The sequence below is a fragment of the Crocodylus porosus genome, unplaced genomic scaffold, assembly GCF_001723895.1.
Source record: "Crocodylus porosus isolate Cpor-Errol unplaced genomic scaffold, CroPor_comp1, whole genome shotgun sequence".
NCBI classification, from domain to species: Eukaryota; Metazoa; Chordata; order Crocodylia; family Crocodylidae; genus Crocodylus; species Crocodylus porosus.
This window is the reverse complement of record NW_017728931.1, coordinates 75959858-75979512: the sequence shown is the minus strand read 5'-3', so window position 1 is coordinate 75979512 and position 19655 is coordinate 75959858. Positions and strand designations below refer to the sequence as shown.

General features: G+C 43.7%; 1 protein-coding gene across 1 annotated transcript in view; it reads right to left on the bottom strand.

Moving 5' to 3' along the window:
* The window catches only part of KCNC2 (potassium voltage-gated channel subfamily C member 2), a 176947-nt gene extending 176243 nt beyond the window's left edge, over positions 1–704 (bottom strand). Inside the window, 3 exon segments of the mRNA XM_019543202.1 lie at positions 1–4; positions 6–143; positions 246–704. The exon segment at positions 1–4 is cut by the window's left edge and continues 513 nt beyond it. Coding sequence (XP_019398747.1) covers positions 1–4; positions 6–124 — 123 coding nt within the window. The 5' untranslated portion in view covers positions 125–143; positions 246–704.
* Positions 705–19655: the final 18951 nt, after the last annotated feature.

Below are 19655 nucleotides of genomic sequence, written 5' to 3'. Positions count from 1 at the left end.
GGGACTCGCAGGCCAGCAGGGCCAGGCGGGTCCCGGGCAGGGTCTTGAGCGTGCTGCGGTACGTCTCGTGCCGGGTGCCGCCCACGTTGAGGATCACCCTCTCGTGGTCCTCGAGCTTCCCCATCTCTCAGCCTCAGACATGACTGCGGGAGGGAGGGAAGGCGGGCGGCACCCGTGAGCGCGGGGCAGTCACCGCCGCCCGGCCCCGCCCCGCGCCCCCCTCCCTTGCCCTCACCTCACCTCACCTCACCGCGCGCGGGGAAGAAGCGGCTCCTCTTCCTCGGGCGAGCTCGGCTGCTCTGCGCTTGCCGCCGCCGACCGAGGGCTACTTGTTGGCGGCGTCCAGGCGCCGCTGTTGTCCTCCTCCCCCTCCCCGGCGCGATCGCGCCTCCCGCGTGTCCGTGTCAGCAGCCGCCGCCTCCCCGCCGCGCAGGGCGGCGCTCCCCGCAGGTGGCGGCTGTTGATCTGCCCGCGCAGCCACAGGTGCCGGCGCTGCCCCGCTGCCCGCAGGCTTCCCAGGGGCCGCTCGCGAGGCAGCCCTGCTGCGCGTGCAGGCGGGAGGCTGGGATTTGCGCCCTGCCGCCCGCGCCCGGTTGCGGCAGCCGGCTCCCTCACCTGTGGCTTCAGGCCCCGCCAAGTCTCGCCTTCCCCTCCGGCCTCGAGAGCCCTGCGGGCCGGGGGAGCCAGGCGGGGGGAAGGCCGCCCCTGGCTTTTTCCTCCAGCCCCGCGTTGGTAATGGGAAAGGCCGTGGCTAAAAGCAAGAAGGGCGTTTGCGAAGGAAGGAAGGAAGGAAGGAAGCAGCTCCCAGAGCCTCCTCCAGCTGTCTTGTCCCTGGCCCAGAGCAAATGCAGTACGGTGAAAACTCTCCCGATCAAAATGCCCCCTGCCTGAGGAACGGCGTTTGTGCCTGAAAGCTTCCAAGGCAGAATTTCTCCCAGTTTCAGCTGGTCTCATCAAAGATATCGCCTCTCTGCCCAAAGAAGCCGCATCCCGTTACACAGCTGTAACCATTGGCAACGCATAGGGGGTGCACACGGGTGCACGTGGCCCCTCTGAGCATGGCAATGCACCCCCTGCAGAAAGGCGAGCGTGGCAGTGCACCCTCTGTGAAAAGGCACCACTGGTACTGTCAGCAGCACCTGCAGGCAGTCACCACTTGCCACCCCCTGCAACACCAATGCCACGCGCAGCATCTGTGGGCAGTCCACAATTGCTGCTGGTCACCGCCAACACTGCTGGGGGAGCTCCCCACTTGCCTCCATCATGCTCCTGCAGCTGACAGCACTACCCCAGCCTCCACGGGCACGCGGCCTTCCTGGCGGTGACTCCAGAGTACCCCCACTCTAGGGTGACATTAGTCCCACTGCCAGGCTCTGTGGGCATTTCTACATGTGCTTTTTTTCCAGCAATGCAGCAGAGACCTGCTGCCTTGGAGCAGGCCCAATGAATCGAGCTGAGGTGCACCACGCTGCCCAGTGTGCAGTTGTATAAGCAGCAAAATGTGCATCAGCCCACAGCCAATGGCAGCAGTGCACCTTTGAGCCAAAGCACCTCTGAGGTGTTTTAGTTCAAAAGCGTGCCATCACCACTTTCTCAGTGCTCACGCGCATGTTGCCACGTATACAACCCCATGCAGCACAGCACCAGGCACTTTTCAAAGCCTCAACCACTGCAATGCACGCATGTATAAAAATGCCCTGTAATTTTTATGCCCAGGATACTGGTATGTAGAGCTATATTGTACATCAGTGGTAGGCCTCCTTTTTTGGCAGCTGAGCTACAAATTAAATCACCCCCTGTCCCCATAAGTGTTGCTCTGACTGTACCCCCCCCATCCCATCTCCTCCACGCACCTGACTGTGTTCTCACCCTGGGGCAGTGGTGTGGATGTGGATGGGATGAGGTGGAAGACAGCTCTGGCTGTGTACCACCACAGCCAGAGGTTGGTCACCCTGCCTCCAATTTGGTGCCTCCTTGCACTGAGGGCCCAGGACTCAACATGCCACCTACGACAGCTACTGGTGTCACTTGTGGCACATGTGCTGCAGGCTGGCTGCCCCTGTTTCACATGCTTTGTAGCTTGCAAAAGAGCAAGTGCTGAAACACCTAGGCAAGGCTAGAGATAAGGTTTGAGATGTGGAGCTCAAAAGTTTTTGTGTTTGTTTGTTTTATGGAAACAAGTAAAGATAACTACATCTGGGAAGAAGCAGCATTCATCTCCTGCATGATAAGAAAGAAATTGAGATTGCTCAAACTAGTGCTCAACCTGTAAAACCAAATTGTAAGATCTAGTCACACAGGCAACTGGGGGGGGCCACAGGAGGGCACGTGCCTCCCCAACAGGGCTGTCCCCTCCACCAATGCCAGGTGCTCGCCAGCTCAATCCCTGCCGCTGACACCACCAGCGGCTTCTGCAGGTACTCGCCAGCCCTGTGTCCACCGTCGACAGCTTCTTCAGGTGCCACCACAGACTCAAGAGGCACCAGTCACCCATGATCCTTACACAGATCTTTTCCCCCTGGTACTTAAACTTTCCTTTTACAGAAGACTCCCTGCACATTTGGGGATGTGCCTGAAATGAGGGGCTAGCCAGAAGCCTCCAAGAGGATGCAAGGCCAGAAAATACATTCATCTTCTCCTCTATAATCCCATAAAGATCCCACAAGCAATTTAATGGAGGTGTTTTACATTCCTGTAGTTCTTTTCCACCATGTGAAATCCTGGGTGGAACAGTAATAGCTACTGGTACACAAGGAACAAAGCTGGCATGAATTCTCAAGTCTTAATTCAGGTTAAGAAACATTAATTCTTCACAGTGGAAAACGTGTTCCTAGCCACTATCACCACCTGAAGCTCCAGGTGCAACAGAATGCCACAGCAAATATAATAGTCATTGATGTATTTACAATGACATATAATTCTCTCCTACAGAATCTATTAGAAAGTAGTTCAATACAGCTGGTAACATAAGCAGAGATTCACAAAGGGTATCTCAATCAAAACAGGCCAGAATAATTCATTTCAGTTACTGATGTAAAAGAGAAGTTAGGTTATATAAAATCAACTGCCAAGAATCATAAAATGATTGAAATATACCAATCACTAATGTATCAATAGGAAAGAAGCAAGTCAATAAGAAAATCTACTTCTTAAATAAAGACACAGAAATATATGTATTCTGACTTTAGGAATGAGAGTTATGTACCAAATGGGATTGACTAAGGGACAGCATTCATGAAGATAAGTTTTTGTTACTTTTCCCCAGTTAGATGTTAACTGGGTAACTGGAGCTGTACAGGGTGACTAGAAAAGACTGTAAAAGCCATTGTGAAATCGTTTAATTGCTTTTAGTGGCAGAACCCTGGCACTTCACAGATTCATTTATTCCAATTTCATTTCCCCACTAAAATTTTAGTTCTTTGTGACATTTTTGGAAACTGAACATCTCTCAGTGAATCATATAAAAACTGTAAAAGTCCCTTTCACATGAAACATTTGAAAGAGAAGGGAAACTGGAGGAGCAAAAGCTGGAATTTCCTTTAAAATGATGACACACAGGAACAAGGATAAGCCTCAGTCCACAACCTACTAATCGTACTAGCCTACCTAGTAATCCAATACACAGCATGTGCTATATGTATTAGTTAAGCTTTATATTTTGCATTTCCCAACCTTTCAATTTAAAGTACTATAGTTTTTTTGCATTTAAGTTTTTGTTTTAAGGGGGAAAAAAGAGGTGGGGGTGGAAATGATACAGCTACAACACTAATATATAGTATTGCTTTGTATGTTTCTGAACCACAGCACTCAAATCTCCCAACTTCAGCTACAAAATTCACACTTGCATTTTTTCCCAGAGCCTTGAGCAAATTCATACCCTTTGTTGAAAGGATATAGTCCCAGAACACATTCCTTATCTCAGTTCTCTTCCTGATTCTATGGCCAATTCAGAAGCATGCAACAGTTGTAAAATTACATTCCTCTTCTGACTTCTCAAGCTTTCACAAAATAATCATATTGTTTCTTGGTTCTTTCAAGGCTCAGGGCATTGCCTTTCCAGGAACTCACCAGTTATCCTAGTTTCAGTCTTAAGATCAATTGAGTAATTTGTTAGGGCTCCCCAATTATCCTTGTTTCAGGGTTTCAGGTCTCTCTCAGCTTTTGCACTGGTTACTTACGCCAGGCCACAAATAGTCCAAGACGGGGGTGGGGAAAAAAGATTACTCACCTGTAACTGTAGCTCTTCAACTAATTTTGTCAGTACTGTTTCACATTTGTGGGGTGTAGCCCTTTGTAATATTCAATAGCCTTTACATATAGGTTATATAAGGCTATATATAAGGGGGCATGGTGCCAAGCTCCCTCAGTTTGAGAGTTTTTAGTATCCATTACTGATTCTGAAATAGTGGGAATGAAGTTTTGATCTGTCCTGACAATCTACTTCAACTCCAGTTTAAAGTCCACTATTTTTCTTACTCCTTCATGTGTTGTCAGTACAGAGTCCCACTTCTGAGGGACTGACATGCCCTAATGCGTCTAAAGAGAAAGGTTGAAGAAGACTAATTAAACAGCAAGTACAGTACTCGCCTGCATCCAATCTTGAAGCCACGTCTAGAGTATTGCTGTGTAAATGTACAGGCTGAATATTTGGGTGCAGTTTCAATAGCAAGAATATTATACAAAGATGCCTCAGATCAAGTCAAGTATGCTCTGATATCATGAAGGACTGAGAAATCAGCTAAATAAGGTCCCCAAGTCCCAAATCAGAGCTGGAGTGCAAGACCGGTCTTCTGATTCCCCTTCGGACACTCAGGGAGGATAGGTTTGGATCGGGTGATTCAATTCTGAGAGAGGAATCCTGAGCAATCCCAAGAGTCTAACCAGCGCAATAGCTAGACTCCTCTGGAATCTCAGCTCGGCAGTCTGACACGTGGCCAGTGACAGGATGGGAAATTTGTGAAACTTCACAGATACCTACAGCCTTTCTGTACCTTCCCATTCTGTCTTCCCCGTTTATTTTAACTGAAGCCTTTGAGATATGGACCACTTCTAAATATGTCCTTATCTCAGTCGGATCCTGAAGCATCATTGTAATAGAGATAGCAAATGCAATGGCTGAGGCTACGTAATATCCTCCTTTGAGCAAAACAGAGGGTAGTTCGAGAGGACACAGCAGTCAGAACTGAAGAGAGATTATTAGTTGTTAGTACCCCGCAGTCTGCTTAAAAAAAAAAAAAAAAAAAAAAGCAATGTCTAGATCATGAATTTCCAATTTCTGGACATCCATAGACATAGACTCTAAGTCAGTTTGTTTAGTAAGTCTTCAAGGAAGCATCCAGTTTCTGTGCCCTCTTTATGGACTGCCAATGAGTTCCCCATAAAGAAATTGAGGTTATGGACATACAAACAATTCACTACATGGTAAAACAGATTGCGACTTTACTGTTCGTCAGCTGTTCCATGCTAAAACTATCTGTGTGCACACACTTACCTGAGGTAGGTAGAAGCTACACCTTAGTAATTTACCCATCTTTCACTGACAGGACTATAACATTCACAGTTCAGCTTCCATTATCCATAGGTAAGAGTATGCACACCAGAGTTATAACTGAACAAGTGACATGACATAAAGCCCTACTTCCTTTTCTCCTGGAGTGAATTGGTCATATAACCAAACCCTTAAAAAGCACTTTAATATCCATTACTTTTAAATCCTTACTTAAGTTGATGTAATTTTGCCTCTAGAGGAGAACACAAGTGGTCAACTCTGTATTTGATTTTTAATAATTATGCCACCTAACATTTTACTGTTTCATCTAATGCAGGTAGTATGGGATCTGATGGTAAAAACAATGTTAACCTTATGCATATGTCCCAGAATGATGAGTTAGCTGAAAAGGTTTAAAAAAAAATTCTAAATACATTGTTAACATTCATGAACACAGGCAAAAAGAATTAGGACAGGATCTTCTCACTCTCTGAGTGATGTAGGAAGTTTCACATGCCTCCAGGGATTTTCATAATTTCCTTTGTTCTGACATTGGGACATACTTATCCCAGCTGACCCATTGACCAGTCCACCTTATGAAGTTGATTGTACAAGGCTCCTCTGAGGGAAAGAGTTGTTCAGCAGTTCTATCTAAGTAACACTGTAATAATCTTCTGTTTTCTACTACTGCTGAAGAAAGTAAGAGATACCTTTTTGCCCTTTCTGTCAGTTTTTTTCTTCATCTGCACAAGTAACTATGGTTTACAGATGACCCTCCAATAAATGAAGCAAGAGAGGAGAAGCTCCAAGTGCTGGTGGCAGAAGTCTTGTGAAGAGTCTCACCAACTCAGATGCGCAGGTGTAAGATCATAAACCATGGCTGTGCAGGAAGCAGAAAAAGTGTTCTTCACAGCATCTGCAAAATCCCAGATAGTGGAACCAGTTTCAGTGTATGCAGGCTTGATTAATTTTGGCTGCTTCCATTCAGTTACAGTCGAGTTTTTCTCTTTGAATTTTTGTTCATGTTACTCTGCAGACAAAATTGCCCAAATTCAGACTGAGCTGTCTACTGCCATGGAAACAGTACAGTATTCTCAAGAGGACAAACACTGCATCTTCTTGCTTGCTCTTCAGTACAGTACTACTCACTGAAGTTACAGAGGTGATGGCATAGATCCCTGCTATAACCTGTGAATCAGATTCATATAGATTCACAGGAACCAGTCCTTCCTGGCTGGTGCAAGCCAGGTAGCAAGTGCTGGGTTCAAAGTGTGCCATAATTTTAAACATTCCCTTGTAGGAGGATGGCGAGTTATGGTTTCAATGGCCCTTAAAGAAACTGTGAGATCACTTCCAGGAAACAACTCTCAACAGAAACAGTCTGACTAACTATTGATTGACATCCTATGACTTATCCCATGATACCAAGAAGATTGTGGTATGACAAGATGATTTCTCAGGTTTCTTCGAATCTGGTCAGACTGGGTTATACATTTGGATGCAGAACTGAAATTGTATGGCTAATATCATTAGATCTCCATCTAGCCATAGATAACAATTATTTTTTTAAAGGTTTCAACCACTTTTGACAGTGAGCAGCAGTTTGTTAACTTATTTCAAATACTAACTATTTCATTCCTGTCTCAAGAAAACCCAAAGGGTAGTTCTAAGCAATTATTTTCTCCTAAAAGGATCTCTCCCAAATGATGCCACAAACATCTATGCTGTCACATGTTCACTGATTGTATGAAGTCCTGAAAGGGCTACATTAGGCAAGAAAGGCTGTAATGCTTTCAGTAACCTAATGACACTATAGTGCATGTCCCTGCCTTTATCATATCAGACATGGCTACAGTAGTGAATAACCCGGTGCCTGTATTAACTTGCTGATATGGGGGGGGGGGGGGGAGGGCTCAGTTGAGTGTGATTTTTGCCAAATCCAAAAGAGATGAGGTTTCTGGAGTGGGAGAGCTGGAAGCGTTTATATAAAGTAAAGTATTTCAGCACTATTGACCGAAAGTGTGTGATTACTGTTTGCAACACAATGCAGAACTGAGATGTGTTATTAAATCCCATCTTGGCTGCCGAAGTAGCAGGCTCTTTTTGTACCTGGGAAGAAAATGAATGATTTTTGCCCAGTGCAGGCCTTTGCACAGTTATCCGTGCCTTTGTTAGACTGGATATCTTCTACCTGACACTATACCTTGAGAACATTACAACTAAAATTAACACTCAATGTCCCAGCCTTCTTAGTAGAGCTGTCAGGCTATTTATTTATTTATTTATTTGACTTCTATGCCACCCTTCCCAGAAGACTCAGGGCACTTACAATTAAAAGCAAGATAAAGGATACATACAGATAAAATAGTAAAATAGAATAATATCAGTGATAAGCAAACCACAAATTCCCCAAGCAGTACACCGAAATGTAACTACAAGTGTTCAGAATACTGTATTTACCCAAATCCAAAACAACTTTGAATTTAAGATGACCATCCCTCCCAATAATTAAACACTATACATGGAAAATTATAATATTGAAGGGTCATCGTAAATTTGTCCCCTTTACCACCAAGGCAGGGAAAGCTGTAGCAAGGGGGCAGACAATAAGGAGGAGGCAAATGGCAGGGAGGGCAGGTAGCCTGCCCTCTGTCCCTTGCCTCCCTTCCTTTTTCTTGGCTATTTGTTCCCTCATTCCCCCGCCAATTGTTAGTATGCCACTACTAACCTATGCAGTGGCTCTGACTCTAGCTCTGGCCCTGGCCAGGCAGTGGCAGCAACTCCAACCCCAGCCACAGCCAGGCAGCAGCTCCAGCCCTGGGCCAAGGCAGGCAGCAGCTGTGGCTCCAGCTTCTACCCTGGGCCTGGGTTGGAGCCAGAACTGCAGCTATTGCCTGCCTGTCCTGTGCCAGTACTTGAATCCAAGATGACACTCCCCTCCATGTTGAGTTAGGGAAAAAACCTTGTCTTATATTCAAGTAAATATGGTATTATAAATCCTGATAACCAGGAAACTTGATTCCCATTGACTTAAAGATGAAGACTTGCTCAGCTTTTTCAAAACATTCTATAAAACATCAACATTATGCTAATCTAGGTTCATTATACTGTTACTGTATCCTCCAAAACAGCCATCTCTATTTCATCCATCTGTTGCACCTTATTTGACACCTAAATATTAAATTGTCTAAGGCAGGGACTGTCCCCTGTTCCCCTGTGTTACTTGTTTTTCTGTGCCTAGGACAAGTGAATATAGCCAGATATATAATGGATATGGATTTGCTTACTGTAAATTAATAAAGGTTCAACAACACATTAAAGAAAGTTTATCACAATCCTTAATCAAGATAGGGAGACTTTATCACAATCCTTGTATATGTTAGATTAATAAATGATCTCCTATCACATCAATATTTATTCTACTACTTAGGTTATTCTTGATAGTTTTCTATCACGTATATATATCAATAGCGTTAGAAAGCTAGTTGATTTTTTTTTTTTAATTAAAACTCACAAATATATTGTAAGATACAATGCTGTTCTCATTCAGGTTTCTTCTTTTTTTTTTTTTTTTTTTTTTTTAAGTGTCAGAACCTTTGACTTTCAGCTGTTCACAGATGTGTTATGAATGCACAGTCTATATTACCTACTGCAATCAAGTATTCTGTACGATCTAAGAGTGCACATCAATCTAACTAGTTATCAGAATGACTGTCCTTGAAATGAAAAGGATGGTAGAACTGTTTCATGTTCACAATTATTAGGAATTAATGAGACTACCTTTTCTAATATTCCTTTTATTTTGGTGAGCAAAAAAATGAAATTAAACCAAAAAGAGATGCTAACAAATTAATAATCCTTACTTGTGGGAAAAGGACCTTGTCGTCTGCTCCTTCTAAATGAGACGGGCTACATAATTTAAAGTAATACTACAGCAAATTGATTCATTGTGGGGGAAAGTATTATGGGGGGAAAAATTCAGTGATTTATGCATAGCAAAGAACATGAAGAAAAACCTCACCTGATGACAGGTGCTTTTTCTCTGGGTCTTATTGAAAAAAGTGTTGAAATTGTCCAGCCTAGGGAAAAACCTAATTAAAGTCAAAGCAGGAAACAACACAGCAGCAGGAAATAATAAAAATCCTAAATCTTGAAAGCAGCCTGAGAAAAGTCAGGCAACTCATTGATCTTTTTTAAAGGTGGTATGACTTGTCAAGCATACAGAATGTCCAATACTTTGGGAACTACAGTGAGGTAACTTGGAGTGGAGGCAACACACCTGATTTTGTACTTCACGACAAATTAATAGAATTTAAAACTCGTATCAAAACCAAAGAGGAATGTGTTTCTATGGCTATAAACAAACAGTTGTATTTGTTGTGGGACCGGTTATGCTGCAACTTGTCCTACAACTGAGAAGTTGCAGGACTAGCGTGTCCCCACATTGCCCTTCAAACCAGGTTTGAAGAGTAGCTGAATGTACGGATGCTATACCACCAGCAGATGGCCTGAGACAGCACACAAGCCAGCATTCCTGGAGTTGGCTACATTTCTATAGGTCTCGCTGATTCTGCCAGTGCTAGGTAAAGCAGCTAGTAGTTCAAATTATGAGTGAGTAGTAAAATTTGTGTGGGAGGGATCTTGGTGCGATTCAACAGGTAGCTCAGGCCCCTTGCTGCCTGAGCTGCCTGCCCCTTTCCGCTCCCAGTCACCACTGATCATGACTTGGCATGTGACCGCTCTTGGCTGCTGATGCATGGCTGTCTTGCAGACCTTGCTGGCCCAGCATTGTGAATTCGTGAAGGAGATTGAACGGAAAAGGTCTTCCAACCAAGCCCTGATGAACACCATGCCTACTTTCGTGGCTGCCAGACAATGAAGGGTCTGTGGTTACACCCAGACCCCATTCCGTGACAACAGCCACTGCCATGAGGATCTTTTGGCTGCAGGTCAGCACATTGTGGTCCAGGCAGACATGGGACTGACTCAAAACTGTGGACTGTCATTTCTGGCTGGGGAGACCAACAGTGACAGGTGGAAGTGGATAGTCATGTCCACTTGTGACAACGAGCTATGGCATATGGACTTCCATATGTTCAGGGGCACCTTCATAGAGATCTGCACTGAGGTTTTTTCCAAGGGCACAAAATGAACCAAAAAATATCATAGAAAACTGATTCAATAAAGAGCACTATTAGATGAGTATATCATATTTATTAATCTACTAATAAGAACAGACCTATTTACATATAATAAAATAACCTACATTATTTAAAACTATGTTTTACCTATTTAAACTATGCTTTGGGACAGCATTTAGTACACCTATATTTTGTATTGGGTGTGCAGACAACCCAGTGTCTCCATATACACTGTCCAGGCGTTTACACCCTGGAGAGATCCCTTCAGCTTCACAGAGAGGCAGGCTCCATCACTGCACCAGACAAAAATAAAAAGAGAAAATCAATACTTTGCATTTCAACATGGAATGTCAAGACCATGTGTCCTCGCCTGACTGACAATCTTGTGAATATCTCTGATGCTCATAAGACAGCTGTGATATGGAATTAAACAGGTTGAACATTGGCTTTGCAGCACTGCAAGAAATATACCTGGCCTCAGATGACTCCTTAAAATAAACATACTACACATTCTTCTGGCAACGGAAAGTTCCCCAAGATGTACATGAACATGGCATAGGCTTTGCTGCTAGTAACAATCTTCTCAAAGTGATCAAGAATCCATTGAATAGTTCTGAGATGATCCTGGCACAGTCATCTTAGTGGGTGCCTATGCTCCAACACTTTACTCTGAGATTAAAGACAAGTTTTATGAAGAAGTGGCTAGCATTACTGGCAAGGTTCCAAACACTGAGCCCTTACATCTCCTAAGGGACTTCAATGCCAGAGTTAGTGCTGACACCAAATCCTGGGCAATTTGCCTGGGCTCACATAACATGGGAAGCATGAATGGTAATGGACAAAGGTGGTTGGAGTTCTGCTCCTATCATAGCTTGTGCATAACCAACTCATTCTTTCAAACAAAGCCATGCCATAAGGTATCATGGAGGCACCCAAGGTCTGGCCACTGGCACCAGCTGGACCTCATCATCACTAGGCAATCCAACCTCAGTAATGTCCTCCTTACTTGTAGCTACCATAGTGTTGGTTGTGAGACTGATCACTCACTTTTCTGGTCACTAAGATTAAACAGAAACCAAATAAAATCTTCTGCTCTATGTATTAACATCACCAACACATCTGATCATCAGAAAACCTTGCAGTTTACAGAGGTTCTGGAGAAGGCTGCTTCAGAGCTGCTTTTGTGTGAGACTGCAGAAGAGAAATGGGGAAGTCTAAAAAAAAAATTTAAAAAAAAAATGATGCGTCACTGCTAACTCTATATTCAACAAACAGGTTAGAAGAAACCAGAATTGGTTCAAGACACGTTCACATGCGCTGATTTCATTTATCAAGGCCAGACAAATTGCTATGTTAAATCACATGAAAAATGCCTCAGATGGAATTTTGAGGGGACTCAGGAAAACAAGGAGTGTTGTCCAACAAATCTGAAGATGTTGTGCCAATGATTATTGGCTGCAGCTGTGCAAGGAAATTCAGTGGGTATTTGACACTGGAAACAAAGGCATGTATGACAGAACCCAGAGGCATTAGGTCCAACTGCAAAGAAGACAGTTCCATTAAAGACAACATCAGAAGTCATAACAGACCAAAAGCAACAGACAGGAAGATGGGTAGAATGGTATCTTGAGGTCTATTCAAGGGAAAGCAATGTTACTTAACTTTATTGAGAGTCTGTCTGTCTTTGAAGAGCCTGATGATATTCCAACCTAAGCAGGCCACAGACAAATCTGGCCATTGCCAAGGCCCCAGGAAGAGATGGCATTCTTGCAGAAGTGATCAAGTGCAGGCAACCTGTGCTTTTCCCTCACCTATAACAAGCTTCTTATTCACTGCTGGACAGTAGGGAATAAGATCCTTACCGACTGTGTTTACCATGAGTCACTGTATGGCTTCAGCACTTGTAGGTCCACCATAAATATGCTCTTTTCACTCCAACAAATCCAAAAAAAAAAAAAGTGTAAGGAAGACAGAGACCCCTCTATACTGCCTTCATTGACCTGACCAAGGCCTTCACCCTTGTCAACAGAGAAGGTCTCTTAGAATCACAGAAAATTAAGAGCTGGAAGAGACCTCAGGAGGTCATCTAGTCCAAACCCCTCCTCAAAGCAGGACCATCCCCAACTAGATCATTCCAGCCAGCTCTTTGCCTAGTTGGGCCTTAAAAATCTCTAAAGATGGAGTAAGTAACTTTTTCCTATGCTTCACAACCCTCCTAGTGAGAAAGTTGTTTCTAATCCAACCTAAGCCTCCCTTGCTGCAACTTGAGACCATTGCTCCTTTCTCTGTCAAAAAGCTGCCTCCAGAAATAATAGAACCATCCATCCCATGCAGGACTTGAACCTGCAACCCCTGGTTGAAAGTACCTTGTCCTTCAGGCCACTCAGACTACTCTTGACGTTATGGAAAAAGATTGGCTGTCCAACAAAACTCCTTAGAAAAATCCACTCTCCTTCCATGATGGAATGTAGGGAACAGTCAGCTACAATGAATCATCTGCAGCTTTTAAAATTCAAAGAGGAGTCAAGCAGTGTAGTACCTTTGGACCAACACTATTTGGAATTTTCTTTTCTCTTTTTCTGACATACTTTGGGGATTACCAGTAAAATAATTTATTTCCATACACGTTCAGATGGAAAATTAGTCAGTCAATCTCACATGACTTAAAGACTAAAAAATGTGGAAAGATTTTTATTTCTGAGCTGCTGTTTGCTGAAGACAATGCACTGATAGCCCACGCGAGACTGACCTTCAAAGCCTCATCGATCACTTTGCTCATGCCTGCCAAGAGTTTGGTTTTATAGTCAACATCAAGACCACCGAAGTTGTTGGCCAGAACACTGATTTACCACCAGCAATCACAACAGGTGAAAATTTATTGGATGTTATAAATAAATTGACATCCTTTGGCTCCACTGTTACCAACAACCTGTCACTTGAAGCTGGACTGAACACCCATATTGGCAAAACATCAGGAGCATGCTGAGCAACTGTGTGTGGAAGAACAAAAAACTAAGACCAAAGTCAAAGTATATCATTCTTGCATCAATCAACGCTCTTTTGTATGTCAGCGAATCCTGGACCACATGCTTCACTCAAGAAAAGCATGTTAACAGCTTCTACTTACATTGTCTTTGCTACATTCCAGGAATTTCCTGGTAGGACAAAGTTGCCCACCCTGGGATCTTGGAATGTGCCAACATTGCAAGCATCCATTCTCTTCTCAGTCAGGATCGACTTTGATGGCAGAGAATGAACAGTGGTTGTATACTCAAGGTCTCTTGTATGGGGATCTCTTTACAGGAAAACAATCCTGTGGGCGTCCTTATCTCTATTGCAAAGACGTTTGCAAGAGAGATATTCAGGCAATGAACACTGAGCCAAATGACTGTGAGAAGATTGCAGTGGATCAAAGTTCTTGGAAATAATCTGTTAAGTGTGGAATGAAGGCATTTCAGGAAAGAAGAGCACAATATTGCAGAGGAAAGCAGAAACCTCAGGAAGGACTCCACACCACATTCATGACTGATACAATCTTCACACATGATAAGTACAGAAAGGACTGTTATTCAACAATTGGACAGCCATATTTGCAGGTACTTGATGATGTGATACTTCACTCAGCACAAATCTACTGTCTCATGAGACAGACAGATGGCTATGCTCCTGTAGTAAACCTTCCTTCTAGAGTACAGAGAATTAAGCTAACCTCAACCATTGTAACTTGTGTGCAAACAGACAGTTCTTGGGTACCACTCTCCATCAAGCCACAGTCCTGCACAGGTGCAGTCAAACACACAGCATACAAAGGACCTGATCTATTTCCCATGGGAGTCAATGAGTGGCCATTAAGTTCAAAAGTAATTGCAAGCACATGAGTAGTAATGTTAACCAGATAACCAACCTTTGTTAGTTCTCCTGGACCCGATATACCCATCCAAATTTTTTAGTTTTGAGAATTTTATTATGTTGTTAAATTTTGTTAATGTTTTCCTAGGGAAGGGTTAGACTTTTATAGGACTTTTAGAAGGAGTTATCTTCTAAGGATGGTCTCTCTCAAGGACAAAAGAATGGAGGTGTCCGGGAGTGGCCCAGGAAAGGGACACAAGGAAAAATGCATCACAGTAGAAAGCGAAGGGATGAAAGGGGAAGAAAAGTCTATAAAGGTCATGGAATATCAACTGTTAGCATGGAGAGGATCTGCTCCTAATGAAGATCTCCTGCAATTAGTTGTTGTTTCCTTTTTAAAATCTGGGTACTTTTGCCCCCTCAGGTCACTCTGAAACTATGCAAGAGTAATGTTGAGAATAGTCCTCTCTCCTTTGAGTCTATTAAACCCATGAAAAGCACAGCATTGTAATATAATTTGGTATGCACTGTCCTGCTTTATCAGCCTTTTCAAAAATGCTATTTTAAAAAAAGAGTGAAATTGGAGCACTGGCTTGACATTTAAGTGCCTTAAATCCTCTTTTCCTGAGAACACTAGATGATGTCTTTGACTGTCAGGTTCACATGCTAAACCTGGACACAGGCAGAGGAAGAAAAAAAAAATTGGGGGGTGGGGGCTGAGCACGTGTGTTATTTACTCCAGCAGGTAAGTCTGCAGAAAAGGGGAAAGGGCCATGTGGGGGCAGGACGTGGGACTGAGCTGCAAGGGCTGGCAGGGGTAAAACTGCTGGCTTTCATGTGTAACAACTGCCTCACCCTACAGCTCCTATCTTTAGGAAGGAAGGAGGCGCAGCAGAGACTGCCCAAGTGGCTCCACTTTGGGAATGGCTCCTGTGCAGGGGTGGGAGAACAGCCACGCTCCCAGAAGGTGAGGGCAGCACACAAGACAGTGCTTCGCCCATGGCAGCAGGAGTTTTTTCAGTGGAAACACCTCCTGTGTCGGGGCGGAGGAAAGGGCAGACAGGGCGCGAAACCGCCCTGAGTGTGGGTGCTTCCATTATGTATCCCTTCCTCTCCTGCCCCCGCCCCTTCTACGTGTAGCAGAAGCCATGACCCCTGAGACAAGATGCTCATGGCTCAGTTCCCCAACCCACCAGCTCTGCAGTGCCCGCCGCTCCCTTGGCCCCAGCCCCAGCCCTACTCTCTCCCTCACCGCTGCACCCACTCTCTTTCCGATCCCTGCTGCAGCTTCTGGGAGCCCACAGCTGGGCTGCCCGGTGGCCCTACCGCTGCCCTGCACTTGGGGGAGCTAAGCCCCATTAGCCCCCCACCCTTCTGCCACCTATGAGCTTGGAGCTCCCGAACTACAGTAGCTATTCCATTTGGTCCAGCAAGACTGAGTGGGTGGAATCCAAGAATGTCTAATTGGCCTAAAAAGCAGAAACAATTACAAGATTCATAATGCTACCTGCAGTTTTCATTGGCATCACCACAGCAAACACTGTCATCAGAAGAAATGACTTCAGTGAAAAGTGGAAGCCACAAATCATTTTATCAGCTTGATTCCAGCATTGAATTCATTTCAAGAAAATTATCTGATCCCAGAGTTAGAATGAGTTACAGAAAGCATTAAAAATTCACACTTAATTAATAGGCAATTTAACAATAGGGAATATTGCTATTAGAGGTGCGTCTCCCAGATTGCTATTCTCACTCCACTTACGTTAAATTGGGCTCGTTTAATAACACGACGTGGGGTTTCCCCAGGTAATGTGCAGTCTGGGATATCACAATGACGTAATTTTCCAGATAATTTAGTGAGACATTGGTCTCAGTCAAAATTCTCAAAGCCGAGAGACATGGAGAACTGACCAACTGCCATCTCTGAAAGGCCTAAAAAAAGAGGACAGAGTCAATTGGTAGGAATGTCCGTAAATCGTGCCAAAAGCGTGCCCCACAGTGGCTTCTGTAATGCTTTTTGTTTTGCCATTTGCCCCCCTGCCCCCTCCCCGACTTGATTGGCAGAAGTTTGAAATATGCCATGGTTTTCACTTCACCAGTGATCAGTGACAAACAACCCAGCTACCGGAGCCCCTCCACCAACTGGGTGGAGGGGGAGTTAGGGGGAAGGGAAGCCAGCAGCGAAATGAAAAATATTCAAGTTGCTGCTGTGGGGGACACTTCTGGCATGACTTCAGGCGATCCTTATCAATTGATCTAAAGCTAAACCATTCCCTTTCACTGTCCCTGCCCTCCCCCCCTTCTCCTCCTCCTCTTTCCCCAAAAAGAAAGGTGAAGAGCTTGCTTGGTTAATGTCTTTCCCCAAACAGAAAAACGATATATTTTATTGGCTATTACTTGGCAGTTGGAACACAAACTATATACAGACTCAATCAGGCCATTCAAAAGGCAAATGGCAAGCAAAATAGTGTTTCCACAGACAAATACCCTAACCAGCTACCTGCTCAACAGTTTCTAGAATCTCATTTGTTTTCAGTTTATGTATCTATCTATCTCAGATGAGAGGACGGACAGTCCCTTGAATTTTGTTCTTGTAAGATGGAAAGAAAAAAGGCAGAGAGGCAAAAGCAACTCAAAAGGTCCCCAAATAACCTGCATTATTATGAAAAATGATACAGTGCAGAATCAAAACTTAGACACAGAGTTGCTATCTGGTACTACCTATTCCCTCCCAATTATTTTGATTTTGTATTGTCCAGAGAGTTGCAGAGGGGTTTCCCCTCAAAAGTAATCACTACCTGGACAGTAGGGACTGCTCCCTCTCTCCCCCAGAGCAACGTAGATCATAAAACTTAGGGCTCACAAAGAAGAAACTAATCAGGATGGCACCTTTTTGCCAAACTTCCTTCCAAAGCAATCACTACCTGAACAGATTAGTTGGAGAGTTTGAGGGATAAAGTTAAATCAGTATTGAAAAGATCATTCCAGTATGGTCCTCAGTTCTATGCACAGATCATTCCTCTGAATCCAGCTTTTTACAGACACCAACACTAAGAATTTGGAAAGCAAGTACATATTTATCTCCCTCTAAATTTACAAGATAGGTAATAGGAATACAATCTTCATTTTTTGGCTAAAATTGTTTTAATGAATGTTAAGACAAAACCCTTGGGAAACCAAAAAACCCCCAGAAAATAACAAGAGTTAAAGCCTTCCTCTAAAGCAGGGTTGTCAGTCGTAGCCATGTTGGTTTAACAACATAGGCAGGCAAAGTTCTTTGGGTAGATGTAATATCTTTTATTAGACCATATTCGGAAACATGTTCCTTGCAAGCTTTAGGGCACAAACACCCTTCTTCAGGCAATTGTGTTGGAGAACACAAAACAGCAGCAATACCTATATTGCTATAGCAATATAGCTATACCTGAGGAAAAGTATTTGCACTCGAAAGCTTGCAAAAAACATTTTTCCAACTATTTACCTGGTCTAATAAAAGATATCACATCTACCCAAAGAACCCTGCCTTCCTCTAAAGCAGTGATTCTCAGTCAGGGACCTGGAGCACGCTGGAGTGCCACAAGAGCCTTTGAAGGGTGCTGAAGGAATTGTGAATAAGCAGATAAGGGAAAGATCAGGTTCTCCCTGCCTAATTGTTCCTCTGCCCCCTCCTCTTCCCTACCCCACTCCCTCCAAGGAGGTTACCACTGAAATAAATAAATTGATTTTTGAAATGCAATGCTGTTCAATTCACAAAAGTTATGGAGGGGTGACTTGAGTCTAAAAAACCCCCAAGAACCACTGCTTTGAAATGCAGGGTAAAATCAGCTCCAGCCACTGTGGGGGAAAAGAGGCTGACGGCAAGTCATTCAGCCATCATGGCAATCAGTGTGCTTACGAACTAAGAATAGCACATTCTATCAATTTCCTTTCCCTTCTAAAATCATTAGTCAAGATTTGGTACAGAATACCTAGCATCGCTTTTTATGGAAATAAACAATAGCAATTTCACACTATTTGTGAATCTTCTTAATAAGATATTCCTGAACTTAGGTCATAGACAGACTCTGCACTCAGATTATGGCTATGGCCATGGCACTCTGACTATACTTTATAAATGTTGTTTGGGGCAGCCAACATTAGTTCAGACTGTTGAAGACAACTTATTTTGTTGAGCTTTGTGTGTTGTATTGAATTAGCTAAGAGGGTTTTTGATTGGGACTATCAGTTCTGAGGGTTCTTTCTATTTATGAAGTCTTATGCAATACTAAGAGAAGCACCGAATATAGACCTACTATATTTGTTTAAAATCTACTTGCAGACAGAAGCCAATGATTCCAAGCTTCTCATAAGTGCATCTCCCAGAAGTTTGAAATATATAAAACTTGGTTGAAAACAAAGAGATGCAGTTTAATATTACTTTTCAAATAAAAAAGGTACAAGAAAGTTAGGCTACAACCAAATAGATAACTGAGACAACAGAAGAACAGCTGAAAAAAACACCCCAACAAGGCAAGGACACACAGCTGGCTGTCTCACATACTTGGATGGTGGAAGTTAACTTATAAATTATAAAGCTAAACATTAGCATGAAATATTTGGGAGCTGGGTCTTCCAGTCCAAGATGATGGCGACTAGATTGGAGAGGTAAATCTCTCAAATATTTATGCAAGAAGAATGAGGCACCTGAAGACACAGCTAGTCATGTGGAGTATTTATAGGTATGCCCATGGATTTACTTCCATTGTAACATGCCCTCATATCTGCATTTTAAGGCACATAATTCTTTAAAAATTTGTCCTTTAGTGTTTATGGTAGACATCTGTGTCAGGGAGAACAAGTCATTGAGCTATCAAGAAAAAAAAGATATGCCAGGCAAGGAGTTGAAACATGGAATCATGCAGTGGCGGAGGATCCAGATGGGGTGCAATGGCACAACTGCGTCCCCTTTTTAGACTGCACTGTGGGAGCCTTCAGAAACTGTTTCGAAGTCCTTAAAGCAGATGAAAATCCACCATTCCCTTCTTCATGCTCAGAGGTACCTCCCCTTCCCCCCATTTCCCACCTGCTGCTTTTCTTACTGTCCTAGAGGTGTGGGAAGCTCCAGAGCCACTTTTGCCTGCCCCAGCCAGGTTAGTTGGGGCTGGGTTTTGGCTGCACTCAGCCCAAGGTTGCAGGGC